This window comes from Stomoxys calcitrans, chromosome 4, assembly GCF_963082655.1.
Source record: "Stomoxys calcitrans chromosome 4, idStoCalc2.1, whole genome shotgun sequence".
Lineage (NCBI taxonomy): Eukaryota > Metazoa > Arthropoda > Insecta > Diptera > Muscidae > Stomoxys > Stomoxys calcitrans.
The window spans coordinates 46,529,677-46,551,821 of NC_081555.1; the positions used below are offsets into that span (position 1 = coordinate 46,529,677).

At 42.4% G+C, this 22,145-nt stretch overlaps 2 protein-coding genes across 2 annotated transcripts in view; both read right to left on the bottom strand.

Annotated features, from left to right (window-relative positions):
* LOC106086988 (transmembrane protein 132B) overlaps positions 1-9,006 on the bottom strand; it is a 62,779-nt gene extending 53,773 nt beyond the window's left edge. Inside the window, exon 1 of the mRNA XM_059367655.1 lies at positions 8,584-9,006. Within this exon, the coding sequence (XP_059223638.1) occupies positions 8,584-8,647 (64 nt within the window). The 5' untranslated portion in view covers positions 8,648-9,006. The remainder of the gene's footprint in view (positions 1-8,583) is intronic.
* A 6,697-nt stretch (positions 9,007-15,703) lies between these two features.
* On the bottom strand, positions 15,704-21,948 carry LOC106093069 (cap-specific mRNA (nucleoside-2'-O-)-methyltransferase 1). The gene is made up of 2 exons (XM_013260049.2): positions 20,905-21,948; positions 15,704-17,481 (listed from the first exon to the last, which is right to left on the bottom strand). The coding sequence occupies exons 1-2, from the start codon at positions 21,545-21,547 to the stop codon at positions 15,782-15,784; spliced, it is 2,343 nt and encodes a 780-aa protein (XP_013115503.2). The 5' UTR covers positions 21,548-21,948; the 3' UTR covers positions 15,704-15,781.
* Between the last annotated feature and the right edge of the window lie 197 nt (positions 21,949-22,145).

Genomic DNA, 22,145 nt, shown 5'->3' on the forward strand with positions numbered 1-22,145 from the left:
ATAAGGGCAATAAAAACCAGGACGGTAAGGTCACGAACAGTCTTGCAGTGTAAGAAGGAGATTCACGCCTTCTCTGAGGATAGGAAAATCGCATCGATTGGGTGCCGGGCCATAACGAAGCAAGGGGAAATGAAAGGGCAGACGATTTGGCGGTGAAGGCCGGAGGACTGCCGTCAATGAACTTGGTTAACCCGAAGCCTTCCGGGTCGACACAGTCCGAGTTAAGGGAGTGGGCGACAAATGCGCATGCAACATTGTGGAACAGCGAAACGGTCGGTAGGATGGCAATACTAGGGTTCCGTCAATCCAAAACTGTGCCGATGGCAGCAGTGCGTCGCACTCGACTTCAAGGTTCATCTCAGGTATCCGATCGGAAACCACTCCACTTCCTTCCAGGTTTCCTATCGTCGCCTCGATTATACCGCGATGGTATGAGCTGCTCCCATCCTTAATCCATTCTCCCATTGCCTTAAGTCTCATAGCTGTAGTGGCTGCCTCACACTTAATCTGTATGTCAATGGGTCGGATATCTAGAATAGTCTCCAGTGCCCTAGTGGGCATGGTCCTTATCGCTCCGCCTATGCCAAGACAACATGGTCTCTGAACCTGTTGTATGGTCCTTATGCTACACTTCTCATAGCAGTCCACCAAACTACTGAGGGGTAAGTAAGTATTGGTCTAATCACGCTACTGTAGAGCCAGTGGACTATCCTAGGATTCAGGCCCCATTATGAGCCTACGGCCCGTCTACGTAGTGCCCAACATCTGTGAGCCTTCTCAGTGCGCTCCTGAATGTGACACTTCCATTCAGTTTTCTGTCCAAGATCACACCTAAGTATTTGACCTTGTCAGATATCGAAATTGAGGAAACGTGGTGCGTTAAATTCGCCCACCTTCGTCTTCCTCGTGAACAGGCATATTTCAGTCTTCTCTGGATTAACATTGAGACCTCTGGGTCTAGCCCAGTCATATGCGGCCCTTCTGCATAGCTCGTTCGGATCCTTACCTATTAGAAGTATCATAATATCGTCTGCGTAGCAGACGGGTTCAAGTCCCTCCTCAGTCAGCATCCGTAATAGGTCATTTATGGTGTTACGAGTAAGGCTATTAAAAAAGGTGTTTAGCTTACGTCTACTTTCTTTGGCACAAACTAATCTCTCTATGACGATTTTTATTGAAGTTCACACAAAAAAATGTGGAACAAAACGAAAATCATTCAATGTTGATCTTTAATGCACTTGCAGACGGCACAAAATAAAAATTGCTGCAAAATGGGTTACATTTGCATTGAATCTTTAAGTTTGCATTGAGTGGTCAAAAACAAATAAAACAGTGATGTGTAAAATAGTGTAAGTTTAAAATAATGTTTCAAGTGGCCTGCCAACAGACTGGAATTACGAACAAAGAAGGGGAAAATATCAGTTTAGTGATCGGAAGACAGACAAAAATTGGCAAAATGTAAAGGTTTATCTATTGAAGAAAAGTACCATATTATATCTAAATTTGGAGAAGGCTCTGAAATAATATCGGCCAGAACACTCTCAAATATTAAAAAAAAACGAAAGCTCCATCAGCTGTGTCCAGTAAATTCAATGTTAGGATTCCTGAGTGTTCAGATGCTTTACAGTGGATTAGAATCGAAAACAAAGGGAAAAAATCTCCCGTTTGAGAATTTCAAGGCCCTAATACGTCCGAACGCGTCTCAGTAGGCTACTAAAATTGGTCAAATCGGCATTTCGAAATCTTAATTTGTGTTTCGATTTCGAAAAGTTCCTACAGAAAAGTTTGATTGAGGTCTACAATAGCTATTTTGTCTTGAGGATTTTCGACTTTTATTTTTCGGACCACAATGATTAACGGGTTTGACAAGAGGTTCCCGCTCCCCCTATGGCTCCAAAATTTGCATATGGCCGGATCTGGTTAATATTATGCGCCGTCCTAAAATCGAGACGTCCTTTTGAAGTCACAATTCAAAATGCTACGACTTCCAATTACCGTGCCAAGTACGTTCTAAATCGGTCCTAGCTCGTCCTATTTACAATTCCCTGGGATATCCCTGTGGCCCCGGCACCCAGAACAGGTGAATTTTGAACTGCTCAGCCATCTCGTTGGGAGACCTGCGACAGAAATACTTTTTTTAGGAATTTAATGGCTGTCTGAGAAGATATTGATGTCATTATATCTTAGCCAATCCACCACTTCCTCCGGTAAATTCTCCACTAGCCTCCGGGCCCAGTGCCGAGAAAGAGAAGGAGGTAAGAAGTATAGCGTTAGACTGTACCCCAGAGGAGAACAACGCGGAGACATGCGAGAACAGCACCAGTTCTCCTAGACAAGAGTTCATCTTGAAGATGCAACTTTCGGAGGAGGAGGCGCTTGGAAAGTGCAAGAAAGTCCTTCGCCAGATGCGACTAGCTATAGGTAGGCAGAAGAACATTAGCAGGGATGTCCAAAATGGTGTGTCTGAGATAGAGGAAATCTTGGACATTATTGGGAGCTACCGCAAAAACTGGAAGGCCGCGGAGAAGCAGAAACAGCAAAGCAGGCCAATAATAGCGGAGACTCCCACGACATCAACCAACATGTCGACGCCTTCTACGGCGCAAAACAAGAGGAGCGCGCCGAGTCCAGTCGAAGAAAATCCTGGCAAAAAGAAGAAGGATAAAGCTGTAGAGGTGAGACCACCGGCGAAAACAGCCGGAAAGAGGAAGCCCGACAAAGAGGCTGAGAAGAAGAAGCCCGAAGAAGAGGCAAGAACGTCAAGGAGGAACCCGCGGCGAAAACCGCGCGCTCGGAGACCACGGAAACCCAGGCAGCGACCAGAGGCCGTGTTAATCAAGCCGAAGGAGGGGCATAGTTACGCGGACGTGCTCAGGGACCTCAGGCGAAACGCGAAACCGGAGGAAGCCGAGGTCGCCATCCGCTCCGTCCAGAAAACGAGAACGGGTGCAGTTCTTCTCGTGATGGGCAGAGGAGGAAACAAGGAGGTGTTCTGCGAGTCCCTCAAAGGCGTCCTTAAGGAGGCTGCAGTCGTGCAGGACATGAAACCGAAGGCGACAATTGAGATCCGTGACTTGGACTCCCTCTCGACCGCCGACGAGATCACTGAAGCAGTGATCAAGGCAACGGGAACGACAGCTGGAGAAGTGACTGTGCAGCTGACAGCACTTAATTCGAAGGAGCAGAGGAGGGCCTTCGTTTCTCTGCCAACTAGCTGCGTCAATATTTTGTTGAAGACCAGCAGGCTCCTGATAGGAATGACGAATTGTCGGCTAAACTATCGGGATGAAAGAAAGCGCTGCTTCAGATGTTTTGGAGCCGGCCACCTACAGTGGGAGTGCAAGGGACCCGACAGGAAAGGAATGGGACTATGCATTAGATGCGGCGAGAGTGGGCACAAGATGAAGGAGTGCCATAACCCTCGGAAATGCTGTATTTGCTCGCAGAGGGGAAAAGGCCCGACGGATCATCTTCCTGGGTCAGAGAGATGTAAAGGAGACAAACAGCAGGCATGCTGAGAATACTGCAGGCCAACATGCACAGGTGTAAAGTCGCACATGATCTCCTATCACAGATAGTCGCAGAACAACGTGCTGACATCGTGATTATAAGCGAGCAATATGGAAGGAGAGATCAAGGGTCCTGGCTGGAGGATCCCACAAAAACAGCTGCTATCTGGATCCCATACCGCAATGGCATCTCACCAGTAAAGAGCGGAAGTGGAGACGGTTACGTCTGGGTGCAGTTAAACCACTTTACGCTGTTTAGCTGCTACCTCACTCCTAGTGACAGCATCGACGCCTACGAGGCAAAACTCGATGAGATCGAGGACACAATGCGTGGATTAGACGGCCATCACGTAGTAGCTGGCGATTTCAACTCTCGAGCGGTGGAATGGGGCATGCCAACAACCAACCCAAGAGGGAGACGAGTTCTAGACATGGCCGCAAGAACCGGTTTACTCGTTGTAAACACTGGAGACGTGCCAACCTTTAGGCGACCCGGCTGCGAAGGCACTATACCGGACATCACCCTTGCGTCCGAGGAAATCATCGGAAAAATAACAGAGTGGAGCGTACTGGAAACTTACACGGCAAGCGATCAGCAGTACATTATGTTCTCCTTCAATACTGGAGGGAACACAGTTAACGAGGAAAGGAGCACCAGTACACGAAAGTGGAACGTGAGCAAGCTCGACTCCTCAAAACTCCTGGCGGAAATCGACCGGCAAGCCGTGTGGTCAGAGCTGGATGAACTAGACGTTCCGTCGACAGTGGAACGGGTGATGGAAATCATAGAGTACGGATGTAAGAAATCCATGCCAAAACTCAAAAGGCCGAGGGGAAATAAAACCGCAGTGCACTGGTGGAATGATGCCATAGCTGAGCAACGAAGCAACTGCATCAAACTAAGACGCAGATACACGAGAGCTCGTCGCAGGGGCACGGCTGAGACAGAACACGCTCTTTACAAGGAGGCAAAAAAGATACTCGCTGCCGAAATAGAAAGGAGCAAGAAAGAAAAGTGGGAGGAACTAAGAGAAGATATTAACCGAAATCCTTGGGGCCTCGGATACAAAATTGTGATGGAGAAGCTCGGCACACGGAGCCCAACAGCGGTGATGGACGGGAGAACAATGGAGAATATAGTCCATACACTCTTTACCCGACACGACCGTATAGAAGACGAAGTTAATGAAGAGCCAACGGAAAACATAAACCCGTTCACGAAAGAGGAGCTAAAGAATGCAGCCCGCAGCCTCCAGAGCAGAAAAGCCCCCGGCCCCGACGGAATACCGTCCGAGGTAATCAGGCTGATAGCCGAGAATAGACCCGAATTTCTTCTTGAAATGTTTAATCGGTGTCTAATGGCAGGTGTTTTTCCGGAAGTATGGAAGCGACAAAAGCTGGTGCTCATAAGCAAAGGCAAAGGTGATCCAATATCCCCATCCACATACAGACCACTATGTATGCTGGATACGGCCGGCAAGCTTTTGGAGAGACTACTGAAGCCACGGCTCCAGGACGCCATCATCGAGGGAGGTGGACTCTCAATGAGACAACATGGCTTCCGGGCAGGAATGTCCACGATCGGAGCCCTCAGAGATGTGGTGGAGATAGTAGAGGTGGCTAGGCAAAGGAACCACTACTCCAGGCCAATTGTCCTCTTGGCCACACTGGATGTGAAGAACGCTTTCAACAGCCTTAGATGGTCTGACGTCCTCAAATCGCTCAGAGAGGACTTTAATATCCCGGCGTACCTGATGAAAATAATGAGAAGTTACTTGAGTGACAGGGTACTTATCTATAATTCTCAAGATGGAACGAGTGAATATGAGGTCACATCAGGAGCGGCGCAGGGCTCCATACTCGGACCGGACCTCTGGAATGCCAGTTATGATGGAATACTGCGAATGGAAATGCCAGACGGAACCTTTCTAGTAGGATATGCTGATGATATTGCTGCAGTCATCACGGCAAGAGACACGGAAGGCGCTGAGCGCAAATTACGGCAGGTGATGCTAAGGGCAAGGGACTGGCTAGATTCCCATGGCCTACAACTTGCGATGCAGAAAACGGAACTACTTCTCCTAACGAGAAAAAATATCCCAGTGGAAGTGGATATGCGTATAGACGATATACTGGTGAAGACCAAGAGATCGATCAAATATCTAGGAATCCGACTAGATACAAAGCTGACCTACGCAGAGCAAATACGGCACGCGACAACAAAAGCCTCAAAGATAACGGCGCAACTTAGTCGACTGATGGCAAACATAGGTGGGCCTCTCCCAAGCAGGCGCAGACTCTTAATGGAGACATGCAATAGCATCCTCCTCTATGGAAGCGAAATATGGGGCCAGACACTGCAGACGGCATACCGAGCGAAATCCCTGCTCTCGGTACAGAGGACGGCGGCACTTAGAGTCATATCATCCTACCGGACAGTGTCGGAGCCCGCAGCCCTTGTAATAGCCGGAATGGTTCCGATAGACCTGCAGGCCATGCAGCGCGCCAGGCTCTACACCGAGAGGTCCAACACTCAAAGAATACAAGACGGGGCCCAAATGGATCATACACAGGCCATACGAGAGGAGACTACCGAGAGATGGCAACAAAGGTGGACTAGCGAAAATCGGGCCAGATGGACGCGACGATTAATACCCGATGTACGGATATGGAAAGAAAGGACGCACGGCGACGTCAACTATTACGTCACACAGATGTTAACAGGACATGGTTACTTCCGGAAATACCTGCATAAAATGGGCAAATGCTCCTCAAGCAAGTGTATTTATGAGGAGGTTGAAGTTGAAGACGATGTGGAGCACACTTTTTTCCACTGCGAGCGCTGGGTTGAAAGACGCAGCGAGTTGGAAGCAGCGATTGGCGACGTTACGCCTGAGACAATAGTCCAAAAAATGCTGGAGGACGAGAGAAAGTGGGAGGCGGTGAAGAGATATGCCGAACAAGTACTGCGCAGGAAGAAAGCTGACCTGGACGCAGCGGCGTAGAGTATAAATGCGGAGGTCTGGACGCAGACACAATGAAGACGAAATGGATAATCACCAGATATGGGGTCCACCTCGAAGTAATGCGAAAGCGGTTCCGAGGTGGAATTAACTCCCAGGGGTGTCACAGGGTGGGTTTTTAGCCGGTACCGTTGACTACGGAGCCCGGCATAAGGCGAGAGACGTACTCGTCACATGCGTAAAGCATTTTCCCATCCTGACCCGCAAAAAAAAAAAAAAAAAAAAAAAAAAAAAAAAAAATCCACCACTTCCTTAATTGCAAGGATCTCCGCTTGATAGATCTTTAGAGCTCACCTGGTCATCTAGTTTGGAACCATCCGTATAGAAGTCTATGTAACTTCCAATCGATTGTAACAGGAATGGTGGTACAGTACTTTTTATCAAAAAGGGGATCAGGTAGGGTGTAATTCACACTGCCTGAAACATTGGACATTGTATCAAGGATAACTCAGTGTCCGTAGACGCCACATGACCAAAGAAAAGCTCCCTTAACTTCACAGCAGTGGTCGCAGCAACTTGTCTAGCCACAAGTTGGGTCGCAACCCAACTTCAGTTCCGTTGCCAACGGGCAAATTTGTAATAAAAATTTCCATTCCTTTTTGAATTGCTTACTATTTTACAATTTACTTAGTAGCTGAATGTTCAAAACACTGATATTGTTTTCCAACGTTATACTAATTTTTATATCAAGGTTGTATCTCCTAGCAACACAACTGCAGTTGAGCTGCAATCCATAATCGACCCAAAAATTGAGACCATTCGATGGTGTCGTCCTCAGTGCGGCTGTAATGCACAAACAAGCCATCCATTGAGTCCGGTTGACTATTGAACAGTAGGTGGGCTTTTGAAGCGCCGTCCACCAGGCCACAACACCATATAGCATCATAGGTCTGAAAATTGCAGTATACACCCAAAGGATGGCCCGCGGGCTAAACCCCCAAATGTTGCCAATGGCTCTCTTGCAGGTGTATTGTCTCGTCTCTACTTGTCAGAAATCGTTTTAAATCATAATGGCAATATAATAAAGCTATTTCTATATTTAACTTTGTTGAGCCTACTATGTGGAGGCCACCGTGGCGCAGAATTTTGCATGTCCGTCTATAACACTAAAAGCCTGGGTTCGAACCCTGGAACATCAGAAAAAATGTTCAGCGGTTGTTATCCCCTACTAATGCTGGCGACATTTGTGAGGAACATGGTATGGCAGCCATATAAAAACTTCTTTCTAAAGAGGTCGCGCTGTGGCACGCCGTTCGGACTCGGCTATAAAAAGGAGGCCCCTTTTCATTAAGCCTAAACTTGAATCAGAAAGCACTAATTGGATATGTGAAAAAATCGCTCGATTCTGGAACGCACATATTTTCTTTTTTTGTAATTGTTAAAAATTCATCTTTCATGTCGAATTTAATTCTTTTTGTTAAAAATGTGCGAATTTGACTAGTGCAAAAGGCCTGAACAAGCCTAATGTACGTATTAATGTAAATCTGCTATCATTATAACAGTAAACTACTATAGGGAAATAAAAAAAATAACGTTACAATTTTTGGCGATTATAGCACTCTTTTCCAGAGACATAGAATGATGACTACCTATAATCCAAAATTCCATTATGGTTACAAATAAAAGTTATAATATTCCTATTAAAACGGACGGCCAAGATCTCAGAAAATCTACCTCCCACGAATAGAAAAGAAAGCCAAACATTTTCGTTCATGATTACCAAAAAAAAAACTGGTGACATTCGTGAGTATTTCGGCAAGGTAAACTTATTTGTAGGTGTCGCTTCTCGCCATCGCATTAAAGATTAATAAAAGGAATATGTCCTTATTATAAGGTTTGTATAGAGCATCAATATTTTATATATTGTAGAATATGGATATTGGTGTACGACATGAGTACAATCATCCACCCTAGAAACTAAAAATTAACAATACAGAGACGTAGATTTTATATTGTTGAAAAAACTGCATAAGTAGTACGTAATATGCGTGTATGTAAATGGTATAAGGAGGAATGACAGTAGTAAATACCTTCATTATACTTGTACTTACATGTAAAAATTAAATTGAGAATTACGACCAGGACTGCAAAATTCATTTTAAACACTGAAAACATTTCCAATATCCTGCTGCAAGTGCACAAACACTCTTTTTTTATATTAGGATATGTAGATTTCCCCGCAACAAAATATTTATACCAACGTATCCTTTATCGATTCATTCAATGAAATGGTATAGATACTTATACTTATATGTAGGCGGAGCACTCATAACACGGTTTTACACTTGCTTGTAAATTTTCTGCATTTTATCACTTGCTATGAATAACATAGTTTTTGGCATTAGAATGCTGTCAATTCGTTTTTTGCATTCATTTTAAACACATTTCACAGATCAAAAAAAATTGTAATATTTTCATATTTTCATTTTCGTATCTTCGTATTTTTTTACATGTACACTTAGTCTCATGAAAACACCAATATCCAACCAAGTGGCGGCCGCATTGTACCGATTGACGCCGTTTACAATGTTAACGCCGGCAAAGTCTGTAGACCGAAAACGGAACGTTAATAAGAAAATTCAGTCAAAACGTAAAAACAATACGTTGCGTTCTCGTGTCAACTGATCAAAATTAAAGTTTGAACAAATTTAAAAAAATACTAGAATTATAGAATAATAAAAGCTAGTCACTAGTAGAGATTTGCACGTGAGTGTTTATCGCTCATGAGGAACTCCATGGTAAAAAAATTAAAGGTGGTCGCATTTGTTCAACAATCACAAATCATATGGTGCAATCCGTCATCAAGCTGATCGACGTTTTGCCAACACACAAAAAGAAATTTGTGGGCGTGTGTGCATACATAAGCAGAGAATATTCGAGAATGCGAGAAAGAAGATGACAACAAAGAGAATGCAGACAAAAATCTGACATCTTTATACCATCAAACTTGGCTGTTAACAGCTGTTCGCGTAACACCACCATTTTAAATCCGCTTTGGAGGAACCCATGAGGAAACCTCGTCCCTCGAGAAAATCACGAGTCACTCCAAAAATCACAATTAACTATTAAAAAGCATGTTTTGTTAAACCCCGTTTACACTGCTTTTAAAGGTGAGTATTGTGCTCAGCTTTTCAAGCGGAATGCTGTCAAACTCCATACAAAAAAACGTTCGAAAAGTTGGCTAAAATAGGCGGAAAAGTAGTACTCTGCTTTAAGCTGAGTATTCTGTTCAGTTTTTCGAGCGGAATGCTGTCAAACTCGACTTTTCCGTAAGCAGAATAGAATACCAACCCTAAATCCGGATTTAATAGCTCGATCATCCTTTTTCCCTTTAAAATATCAGCTGACTAGAGCTTTAACATTTAACAACATTCTTTTTATACAAGTGAAAGATGATGGCAAAGGCTTTTGGAAGTTGTGTTTATTTTACTTTTACCAACAAACGTACTACAAAATCTAATTATTTTTACAAATACAATAAAAGCTGAATTCGTTCCTTTTTATATAGTTTTGTGTTTCATTATTGATTAATTTCGAAGCGGTATTTTTTGGTTGAAATTGCAACAACATATATCAATTGAGTACGGTCCACACACTCACATTTGTGTGTAAACTTGCACGTAAGCAGCTGATAAAATGTTTGATGACAATATTAATTTGTATATGTAAATGGCAACATTTTGCCCAAAAAAACGTAGTACCAGCCTTTAGGAATCCGTTTCAGTACACATTTTTGTTAATGCAATGAAAAATTAAAGCTAGAGGAATAACACACACCCAACAATATGCGACGCATTTCGTTAATCTAGTTTTAATTTAAGAAATAAAATAGGTTATTATTCGTTTCTGCGTTGGCAAGTCATACTAGCTGGTCCGGGTCATACTAGCTGGTCGCGTAAGACAACCTTATTATTGAGCCATGTGTTTTATACAGTACTTTGTCAGCCAGAGAGTTCTGCTGACGGATTTCATTCTAAATAGATTGGGACAAAATTTATAAACATTGACATTTAAGATATTCAGCCCAATTCTGAACTCCCTGGGAATTAACAACAACAATCGTGGGCTAAAATGAGATGCTTCCAGAGTGGTTCGATGGACATATTAATTGTGTCTTGTTGTCCCTGGTTGGATCGAGGGCACACATCCTGCACGTTGGCGTTTTCCCTTGCCAGAAAGAGTCGGATCGTTCTTGGGCAGAACAGCGTTAGTGAGTAGTATAAGGGTTTGCTTCTACTTCGTCGTCATGAATGCTGTGGTGATCTGCATGAGACGCTGGTTTGTCCAAAGGCCTACTTTTATGGAGCTAGAACTTAAAAATCCCATCGACATTTCCGGGCGGTGGCCGCTTTTCTGGTTGGGACGGCTGCTGGATATAGTGTTGCCAAAAAGCGACATATGGATTTGTCCCTACTCCTGTGGAGTAAATGCTGCCAAATGTGGCACCAAGTATTTTTGAATAATTGATGGTCTGAAGTGCAATGTTGCAAATTTGCCCAAGAACATTCCAAATTTCCCAAGAACAGAAGACTTCTTGCATATCAATGAGTTCTGCTAGATTTTACTTTAACCTTAATGATGAGGGACCTCCTTTTAGTATCCAACTCCGAACTGCGTGCCACTTAGCGACATCTCTTTATAAAGGTTGATTTTTTAGCTATTATCTTTTTGGCAACAGCTCACGGAGGTTTCGTGATTTGTTTCACTGTCAAACATCTTCAGTTTGGTCTATAATTTAACCATGAAATGCGTGCTCTGTTAAGAAAGTCCATTGCGCGCTTCTAGTGTTGAGCAACGAAGTTCATTTTTGACTCAATGGGTACGTAAATAAGCTGTATTGTCGATTTTGGATTGAATGCATCCAGAAAAAGTCACAGTTTGGTGCGGTTTATGGGCTGGTGGCATCATTGGACCGTACTTCTTCAAAGATGATGCGAATCGTAACGCAACTGTGAATGGTGAGCGCTACCGTGGGATGATATCCAACTTTCTTTGCCCAAAATGCAAGAGCATGACATGTGGTTTCAACAAGACGGTGCCACATGCCACGCAGCACGCGTACCAATGGACATATTGAGAGGCGAGTTCGGTGAACATTTTCTTTCACGTTCGGGACAGGTCAATTAGCGGCCTAAATCGTGTGATTTAACGTCTTTAGACAGATAAGCTCGCTTCAATTGACGCATTGGAAGACAACATTGAATCATTTATTCGTAAGATACCGACTTGGAGAGAGTATGCCAAAATTGGACTAAGGGGATGGACCGTTTGAGGAACAGTAACGTTCAAATTTGCATGAAATAATCTTCAAACATTAAATTATACGGAACGTACTATCGATTAAAATCAAGATTTTATGATTTTTTCTATGACTCTTAAAAAACACCCTTTACATATGGTTCTAAGAATATTAGAATATGAACCACATATTTTGATACCTATGTATATACATATACCAATTCTAGAATTCTCGTCTTTTCGTTTTCTAATCTCAAATACCTTTCATTTGAGCCACATATTGGCATGGCCGAAAAATTTTTACCATTTGGGGGTGTTTTGGGGAAGGACTGATGCCTAAAATACATGGTCCTACATTTGGATATCTAATTCATATTCTACTCCAAAATACCTTTACTTGAGCCCCATATTGCGATAGTCAGTAAAAAATTGATGTTTGTGGGGTATTTTGGGAAAGGGGTAGACTTCCAAAAAATTGGTCCCGAAAGTGGTTATCAATACTTGCTCTACCCCCAATTCCTTTAATTTAAGCCCCACAATGACATGGTCGGTAAATATTTCCGATTTAGGGGTGTTTTGGGGAGTGGGGTGGTCCCCCAAACGCTAAGCCCTGAAAATATATCAGCAATGTGTTCTATTCTCATATATTTGGACCCCATATTGCCATTGGCCTCAAAATTTGATATCAAATTCGTTTTCTAATCTCAAATACCATTCACTTAAACCCTTTTGAAAAAGCTAGCAAATATGTCCGGTTTAGGGTATGGGTCCTAAAAACTATGAGTTTCAAGCTCCACTGCTTTGAAAATATATATCAGATTCGTCTTCTACTCTAAAATACCTCTTATTTGAGCATCATATTGCAATGGTCAACAAATACTTCCTATTTGGGTGGTGTTATGAGGGTGGGGTGGACCCATAGATACTTTGCCCGAACATTGATGTCAGATTCGTGCTTTACTTCCAAAGACCTTTCATTTGAGACCCATATTGTTATGGTCGTAAATTTGTCTTCTTTGGGCTATGTTCTCGGGGATGGGCGGCCCCCCATACACTTAGTCCCATATCTGAATATCAGATTCGTATTCTACACTCAAATACCTTTTATTTAAGCCCCATATTGCCATGGTCAGTAAATAAGTCCTGTTTGGGGGGTGTTTTTGGGAAGGGGTGGGCCCCCAGAAACTTTGTCCCAAATTTGGATATGAGATTCGTATTTTACTCACAAATTTGAGTCCCATATTGCCATGGTTGGTAACTAGGCCTATTAGGGGCGATTTAGGGGTGTTTTGGGGGTTGGAGTGGTCCCCCAAACACGTTTTCTATTCTTAAATACCATTCGTTTGAGTACCATATTGTCGTGATGGGTGTATATATATATATATTTGGTAGGTTTTAGGGTGGGGCGTGCATTTGTAAATAAAAAAATGGTGTAAATTTTGTATAAAAACATTTAAATTCATACTTTTTATACCCTCCACCATAGGATGGGGGTATACTAATTTCGTCATTCTGTTTGTAACTACTCGAAATATTCGTCTGAGACCCCATGAAGTATATATATTCTTGATCGTCGCGACATTTTATATCGATCTAGCCGTGTCCGTCCGTCCGTCCGTCTGTCTGTCGAAAGCACGCTAACTTCCGAAGGAGTAAAGCTAGCCGCTTGAAATTTTGCACAAATACTTCTTATTAGTGTAGGTCGGTTGGTATTGTAAATGGGCCATATCGGTTCATGTTTTGATATAGCTGCCATATAAACCGATCTTGGGTATTGACTTCTTGAGCCTCTAGAGTGCGCAATTTTTATCCGATTGGAATGAAATTTTGGACGACGTGTTTTGTTATGATATCCAACAACTGTGCCAAGTATGGCTCAATTCGGTCCATAACCTGATATAGCTGTCATATAAACCAATCTTGGGTCTTGACTTCTTGAGCCTCTAGAGTGCGCAAAATTTCATTTGCAAAATTTCATTTGAATCGGATGATCAGCGTAAAAATCTAAGACGATCTAGACATGTCCGTCCGTCTGTCTGTTGAAATCACGCTACAGTCTTTATAAATAGAGAAATTGAGCTGAAATTTTGCATGGATTCTTTTTTTGTCTATAAGCAGGTTAAGTTCGAAGATGGGCAATATCGGACTATATCTTCATATAGCCCCCATATAGACCGATCCGCCGATTTAGGGTCTTAGGCCCATAAAAGCCACATTTATTATCCGATTTAGATGAAATTTGGGACAGCGAGTTGTGTTAGACCCCTCGACATCCTTCGTCAATTTGGTTCAGATCGTTCCAGATTTGGATATAGCTGCCATATAGACCGATCCTCCGATTAAGGGTCTTAGACCCATAAAAGCCACATTTATTATTTGCTGAAATTTGGGACAGTGAGTTGTGTTAGGCACTCGACATCCTTCGTCAATTTGGCTCAGATCAGTTCAGATTTGGATATAGCTGCCATATAGACCTATCCTCCGATTTAGGGTCCTTGACCCATAAAAGGCACATTTATTATCCGATTTTGCTGAAATTTGGGACAGTGATTTGTGTTAGGACCTTTGATATCCCTCATCAATTTGGTGCAGATCGGTCCAGTTTTAAATATATCTGCCATATAGACCGATCTCTCAATTTCATGTTCTTGGTCAATAAAAGTCGCATTTATTGTCAGATGTCGCCGAAATTTGGGACAGTGAGTTAAGTTAAGCCCCTCGAAATAATTCTGCAATATGGCACAGATCGGTTAAGATTTGGATATAGCTGCCATATAGACCGATCTCTCTATTTAAGGTTTTGGGCCCATTGTCCGATGTCGCCGAAATTCAGGACAGTGAGTTAGGTTAAGCCCTTCGACTTCCTTCTGCAATGTGGCACAGATCAGTTCAGATTTGGATATAGCTGCCATATAGACCGATATCTCGATTTAAAGTTTTGATATCTCGATTTACTTTTTTGATTGGGAGAAAAGGGAGTACGGAAAAAAACTCTTACGAAATATTTATCCTGAATAGGGGAAGTGGGAGTACGGAAAATACTACCAGGGAATTATTATTCAGAATAGGGCTGATTGTGTAGCAATTGCAGTTTACAAACGGAAAGATGTTTGAACAGAAATTCCTACAGTGTCAGTGTTCTCCCTTAGAATTTGGAGTTCTACTAGAGTTCTGAAATTTTGCTCAGACACAACCGATATAAGCCTCCGTTGGGAATCGGCCCATGAAACCAGCACTGTTAAACCAAGCATGCTACCAACTTAGCCACCGGAATGCTTTAATTAATGATTAACATTAAACAGATAGGCAGATTATAAAAACCTCCCAAAGATCATATTACCCGATAGGAAAGGTGTATTGAAGCAAACCGGGCCAGCTAGTTCTAAAATAAAATTTTGCAATAATTTTCTATCATTTTAATGTGAAACACCCGAAAGGTAGAATGTTGTTTGTCGAATAAACTAAGCTGAAAATGGCCTCGGGCAATCAGCGATATTGAGTAGAGAGTCTCAGTGAGAAGTCGAGCGCATCGGCTCGTGCCTAAATACAGATTGCCTATGATACTCGATATGACAAGGCGAGTTTGGCGCCTTTGAACTAATGGCCATGACGTTGGAGCGGCGACCGGGGATCGCTACCTTCTCAAACCAAAATGTGGCTACCACAACAACGACCATACTTTTTTCACGTACCCAAATTTGCATGCCTTTTTCACTTACATAACATATAATCCATACTGTCATTGATGGTTGAGAACCTCAACCTCTCCCAAAAATGAAGCCCTCAGCTCTACAATATTTCCCAAAAAAAATGACGCAATCGAACTCTTCCTTGCGAAAGCTTCAGGAAATTATAGTGTCGCCGTTTATTTAAAGTCTAAATGGAGCATGCATCTCTGCAAACATAGATTGATTTTTATATTAAAAAAATGGGTGAAATTATAAAATAAATTTTATTTGGTGACTATTCTACTTATAGTTATGGGTAGTTAATATGTACATATTCATAGGGTTACATGTTAAGTTTGTAAATTATAAAACTCGTAAGATCGTCCCGATACAGTACATTCGGATCCACTCTATTGCTATTCTCCTCAACTTGACAGGTGTTGGTCCACCTCCAAATGAGACGTCTCGCAAAACTATTGCGAAACGAAGCGTAAATATTTTGTATATCAACAGGCATGCGGTCTTTGAAGAAGGATAGTTTTTTACCCTTGTCATAATAGTAGAGCATGTTTTGTGATTTCGACATAAGCGACACAAAATTATGACATATTTCACATAGTAACAATATACCGCCGGGAACGAAGAATTTGCCTTCGCTGTTGTTCAGGGAAATTCCTAAACGCGATGAGTTATCCTTCAGAATGTAAGGTCGCATTTCGGAAAAGAAGTTCTTGACATCTTCCAGTCTATACAACTGCTTACTTCGTATGGTAAGGGTGTTGCCTTCTTTGAAGGGCTTGTTGACGCTGTTTGCAAACTTGGCACACATATGGAGACGCTCAACCAAGGGTGACCTTCGGATATCCCTGCCGCCCAAAATGATGGCATCAATAATATGCAGGCCACAAACTCTGGTTTGTGTGCGACCTTCGCCGCTGTATTCAAACACCAGTTCTCCATAGAAAAGGGATTTGGGGGATATTTCAAACATGTAGTCAACTGGCTCCCACTTCCTCATGTCCGTGTATCGAAACAATTTGCCTCGTGTAGTGCAAATAAAAAAACTGCAGGCATTCGCATTGGTTTCTCTTCTACCCACTGGCACAAAGTACCAATCGTAAACGCTTTCAATTTTTTTATTAAGGTCCTCCGAAGACAACAAATCAGATGCCGCTGAATTAAAAAAATCCTTGTGTTCAAACCAAGTGCTCAAGAACTCTTCTAAAAATTGTTCGATTGATTTGTTCTCCGGAGCCTGTCTTAGTTTGTCCGGTAAATTCCATAGGTCTAGACACTTTCGTCGACACTCGGATTGCCTTATCTCTTTCAGCTGTGGGTTATTACAGAATGCAGTTATCTTCCTCAATCCGATTATTTGGTTTTGTCCTATAGAGTCGTTCGATTCTTTGATATAATCGAAAAAGGGTTTGTCCTGAAGTATTAGTTCTAGATCCACAATGTCCAGTACATCCTCTTCATTCTCCTCATTTAGAATGTTATTAATCAGGTTCAGGTAAGTGCATATATCATGGGTATCCTCTTTTTTCCACTTGCATACCAAATACCTTTCAGAGTTTGCCGGGCGACTGCTGTTTGGCTTGATAATGGCAATTTGATCGAAACATTTGTACATTAGATATACTAGACCAACGCTAAATGTTGTAAATATATCAAAAAGTTTCACCACAAAACTACCATTGGTTCGCAGCAACTTTAAAGCTGTCAGGCATTGGCATAGGTATAGCTGTTTAGATAGTATTTCTTGTATATTTTCCTCGCCTTCAACAGAAAAGCCTCCATCGGCCATAACAAAATGCACTCCAGCAGCGGTATGTTTGCGTACATACTCGTTCAATGTATCTTGATTTGCTTCCACATAGATGTCACCATCATTGTTAACGCCATAGTAAGGGTCAAAAGATTCTGGCGATCCGGCAAAAAATTTATCGAGTTTAAAATCATTTGGGCCTTTTAATGTGAAACCAAATCCTTTGGCTTCCCAAGCCTTTCGGTACAAGATGTATTCAGAAAAACCACCAGGTCCTTAAAGCAACAACAAAAACAATTTTAAGATACATGTTAAGAATTATTTCATCCTGTTCCGGTTCTCACTATCTAATTAGCTTTGCGTGCATAATTCCGCAGAATAAATTATTTCCCTGGGATTCATACAAAAGCAAGGAAATGCTGCCTGAAAGCCACAAAAAGAATCCAATTTCGCATTGCAATGTTAGGGTTAGGTTAGGTAAGAGTGGCAGTCCTTTACAGACACAATTAAAAAAAATTTTAAGTCCACTGTGATACCACAGTAGCGACAGACCAAGGCTTCTGGCGGGAATCGAACTCACGACCCCTGCACTGGTAATCCTAGCACACTACCAACTCGGCTGCCGGGGCGCCCTTTGCAATGTTACTGGTGATGAAAAATGGGCACACTACGATAAATCCCAGCGCTAAGAGACATACAATTATATATAATGCCCGTCTGGCAAGGGATAGCTGTGTGCACCACACATTAAGGTCCAATCTGTGTGGTGTTCTTCGCTGTCAGGAGAAGCTTAGTTGCGAGTTACCGGTCGCATCCACAGGTTGCGGATATGGCATAATGGCAGTCGCGGACAATCAGCGGTATCGAGCGGATGGTCTCAGTGAGAGGGCGTGCAGCACCGGCTCTTGCATTAATCAGTATCAGTGTCCATGATGTTCGATATGACAAGGCGAGTTATTGTTTTCAATACCACTCCCCTAAGTTGGTTCATGTCTGGTATTGTGCCCCCACCTAAGTATCTATTAGACGCGAAAGCCGTACAATGACAAAGGAAATGCTCCAACTTCTCATCATTTTCCCCGCATGCCCTACACATGCTTTCACTTGCCGCACCGATTTTACATAGGTGAGCTCGTAGTGCTATGTGTCCCCTTATGATACCTATAGCTATTCTGACCTCCTTTCAGTAATATCCTTGTCTTCTCACGATCTGGATCCCCCCATAGGATTTTCGCCATCTTACCGACCGCTTCGCTGTTCCACAATGTTGCAAGAGCATTTGTCGCCCACTCCCTTAACTCGGACTGCGTCGACCCGAAAGGCTTCGGGTTAACCAAGTTTATTGACGGCAGTTCTTTGGCCTTCACCGATAAATCATCTGCCCTTTCATTTCCACTTACTCCGTTATGGCCCGGCACCCAAACGATGCGTATTTTCCCATCCTCAGGGAAGGCGTTAAACTCCTTCTTACACTGCAAGACTGTTCGTGACCTTACCATCCTGGTTGTTATTGCCCTTATGGCAATTTTACTGTCGGTAAAGATGTTCACACTCGACGTCCTCGCATTAGCACCACACCACTTCACGCATTCCATGATCGCCTGGATCTCCGCCTGCAGGACCATATTATGGTCAGGCAGTCTAAAACATCTCTTAGTCCCTGGGTTCTCAATTTAAACCCTCAGGCTCACCCTGTCCTCTAGCTTTGATCCATCCGTGTAATATGATCTTCCAGATGGCAATACTCGGGTTCCGTCATTCCAAAACTGTGCCGATGGCAGCAGTGGCTTGCATTCGACTTAAAGGTTCATCTCAGGTATCCGATCGGAAACCTCTCCACTTCCTTCCAGGTTTCCTATTGTCTATTCTTCCATTGCCTTCAGTCTCATAGCCGCAGTGGCTCTCTCACACTTAATCTGTATGTCAATGAGTCGGATATCTAGAATAGTCTCCATTGCCCTATTGGGGCCTTAAAATAACAAAAAACCAACCTGTTCCCTCGGCGATCGGTCCTTTGGACCAGAAGGAGCTTGCTCACCTACAGCAGCTTGGCGAGGATCGTCACCTCCACATGAAAATGTGACCCAACAACAACAACATGATCGGTCAAACAGTCAATAGAACGCTGAAGATGAACAACCATGGTGCCTAGGTAATGCCCTGTATCTGGTAGACTCTGAAAGGTGTTTTTTATTATGAGATTTTGAAAACCGGAAGGGCGAAAGCATGGGAACTGTATGGAAAACAATTGATTTTGAGAGCAACAAACGAACAACTACCAGAATATTCGCCCAGACTTTTTATTGTTTCCCAAATTCGAGGGAATCTAACTTCTCACAATATCAATTTAGTGCTGCCCGTTTCAAATTTAAGCTCAATGATAAGGGGACCTCCTGTTCTATGCCGAGTCCGAACGGCGTATCACTGAAAAGTGACACCTCTTGGTTGAGAGGTTGTACATGGCTGTAATATTCACAAATGTTGCCAGCATTTGGTTAGGGGATAACCACCGCTGAAAAGTGTTTTAGGGAGTTCTCGCCGGCAGGCAAGCATGCTAACCTATGCACCACGGTTCACCCAGATACAAGCCATAATTAGTCGTTATTGTCTATCTTCTTATCTACCAGATCTACCCTGAAAAATGTTTTCCTATATTGAAATGATAAACAATTTTACATTAAATTTTAACAATATGAACTACTAATTGCAAATGCAAATTTGCCCATGAACATTCCATTAAGGAACAGGGGCAAACTTCTCACATATCACTGAGTGCTGTTCGATTCCAAACGGCGCGCCGCAGTCCGACACCTCTTTTGAGGAAAAGTTTTTGCATGGCATAGTACCTCACAAATGTCGCCAACATTGGGAGGGGATAACCACCGCTGAAAATTTTATGGCGTTCAGCGTTATAGGCGAACATGCTAACCTCTGCGCTACGTTGGCCTCCATCAACTACTAATTGCATAATAAAAAAAGTCCTAAGCCATAAGTGCCTTCTTCAGTCTCGGTTATTCAAAATTTCGTATGAAAGTGGCAACAAGAGGGAAGTGGTACCAGGTCTCGACTTGATGGTCAGTTTGGTGTATTATCTTTCACTCACTTTGTTTATAGTCGGTTTTTATGTCTTGACTGGAATGATAATAAAGTTTTTACTGTGTCAGGTTTGGCTTACGCAATTGTTGTGGTTATACATAACAACAGGCACTGAGATTAATTGGTTGCGATCGTCAAGCTCGCCCAGTATTAGAAGTTTACCTAATTTTTGGAAATATATTTACTCCTTTTTAGTGGGAAAAATGCATACATATAATCTAGCAATTATTGGATTAATTGCTTGAAATATATTTGATATCTGTTTAGGGCTAAAAAATCAGAAATAAAAAATGACTGATTACATCTCTTTGTAATTATTGTATGATTCATCATAAAATGTATATAGCTCTATAAGAAAATTCCCAATGCTTTGTAAAAACGTGATTTCAATCAAATGATATGGATGCCTATTTGGGCATAATCTCTAAACTAGACTATAGACTATGTATGTAACATATGCTAGAATAACCCAGCGCATAATTTTAAGTGGATAAAGTTTTCGATGCACTCAATAATGATCATTTTAATCCATAAAGACTAATCTAAATTGAACTTGAGAACCAGAACAATGGTAATATTGGGGTGGAGGGTAGAGCAATTACCTGCACATATATCAGCAAAATATAACAACTCGTTCCCATGAACTATTGAATTTCCATATTTGTCTTTGGGATTTGTAAACATAAAATCTAACATGGAATCGATGTTGGCCATCTTAACCGCAGCCCTGTTCTGAAATATGGAACTACGTAAGGTTTCAAACGGATTGCTGCGGGATCTGGCTCTTCTCAAATCATTCTCATTCAGATTGTCAAATACTGTTTTTGCACTTAAAATACCTTCCAAAATGTTGGAATCAACAAACAGCGTTTCATCATTCAACGTTGTTTTTCGTCGGCCCAATTTAATAAAATCCTTCATATCTTTCAAATCGTAAGTGAAACATTCTTGATTTGATATCCAAGAAACGCTTTCTGGAATGAAGATCTCTTCGGTAGTGATGTCCCATTGGTCTCCTATTTGGAATGTGCCTTGCTTTAACCCCAGGCCTTTTCTACCGTCCTGTTGGAAGGCGACGACTGGCTCAAGTCTACCTTGGTTTTGCTTTCCGAGACCCTTGTCAGCCTCGTAACCCATTTTTCTCATCATTTGCATGGCCTTCTTTGAGTAGCTTCGCGACCATTCCGTCTTCATTTTCTTGGGAGCACTGTCATATAATTCGGTTTCGCTGTTTTCCTCCTCCATTTCGGCAAATTTGTTTTGTTTTTTGTAAATAATTAAAATATTTGATGGTTTATGCTTTGTTTGTGCAGTTATCGATGAGATAGATTCTGACAGACCGAAATCCTTGCGTATTTGTTTGTGGTAAACTTATCGATAAAAAATGGATTTTGCAAAGAGCATCAAAGTAAGCAGTAAAACGAACATTTTCGACTCTCGAAATAACGAAGAAATACCTCACATGAAGATGGCGCACCGTAGTTACGTTGTTATCTTATGTATGAAAAGAAAAAGGGGAAAACCCCAATCCCGACACGGAATGACAGTGAGTACAACACAGGTTGGAAGTCTGAGCTCCAATTTGTGCGGTGCTCATCGTTCACGAGAAACTCAACTGAGAGCTGCCGGGTGCGTCCACAGATTGCGGATAGTAGGATGCTTCTTGTACAGAGAAGCTGCAACTGCAGTCGCGGAAATTCAGCGGTATCTAGTGGAGAGTCTCAGTCAGATGCCGGGTGGAACCGGTTCTTGCTTAAATACCGAGTGCCTATGATGCTCGATATGACAAGGCGAGTAAAGGCTCCATTACACGGCATGTAGTTGTCTTATGACATGTCAAATT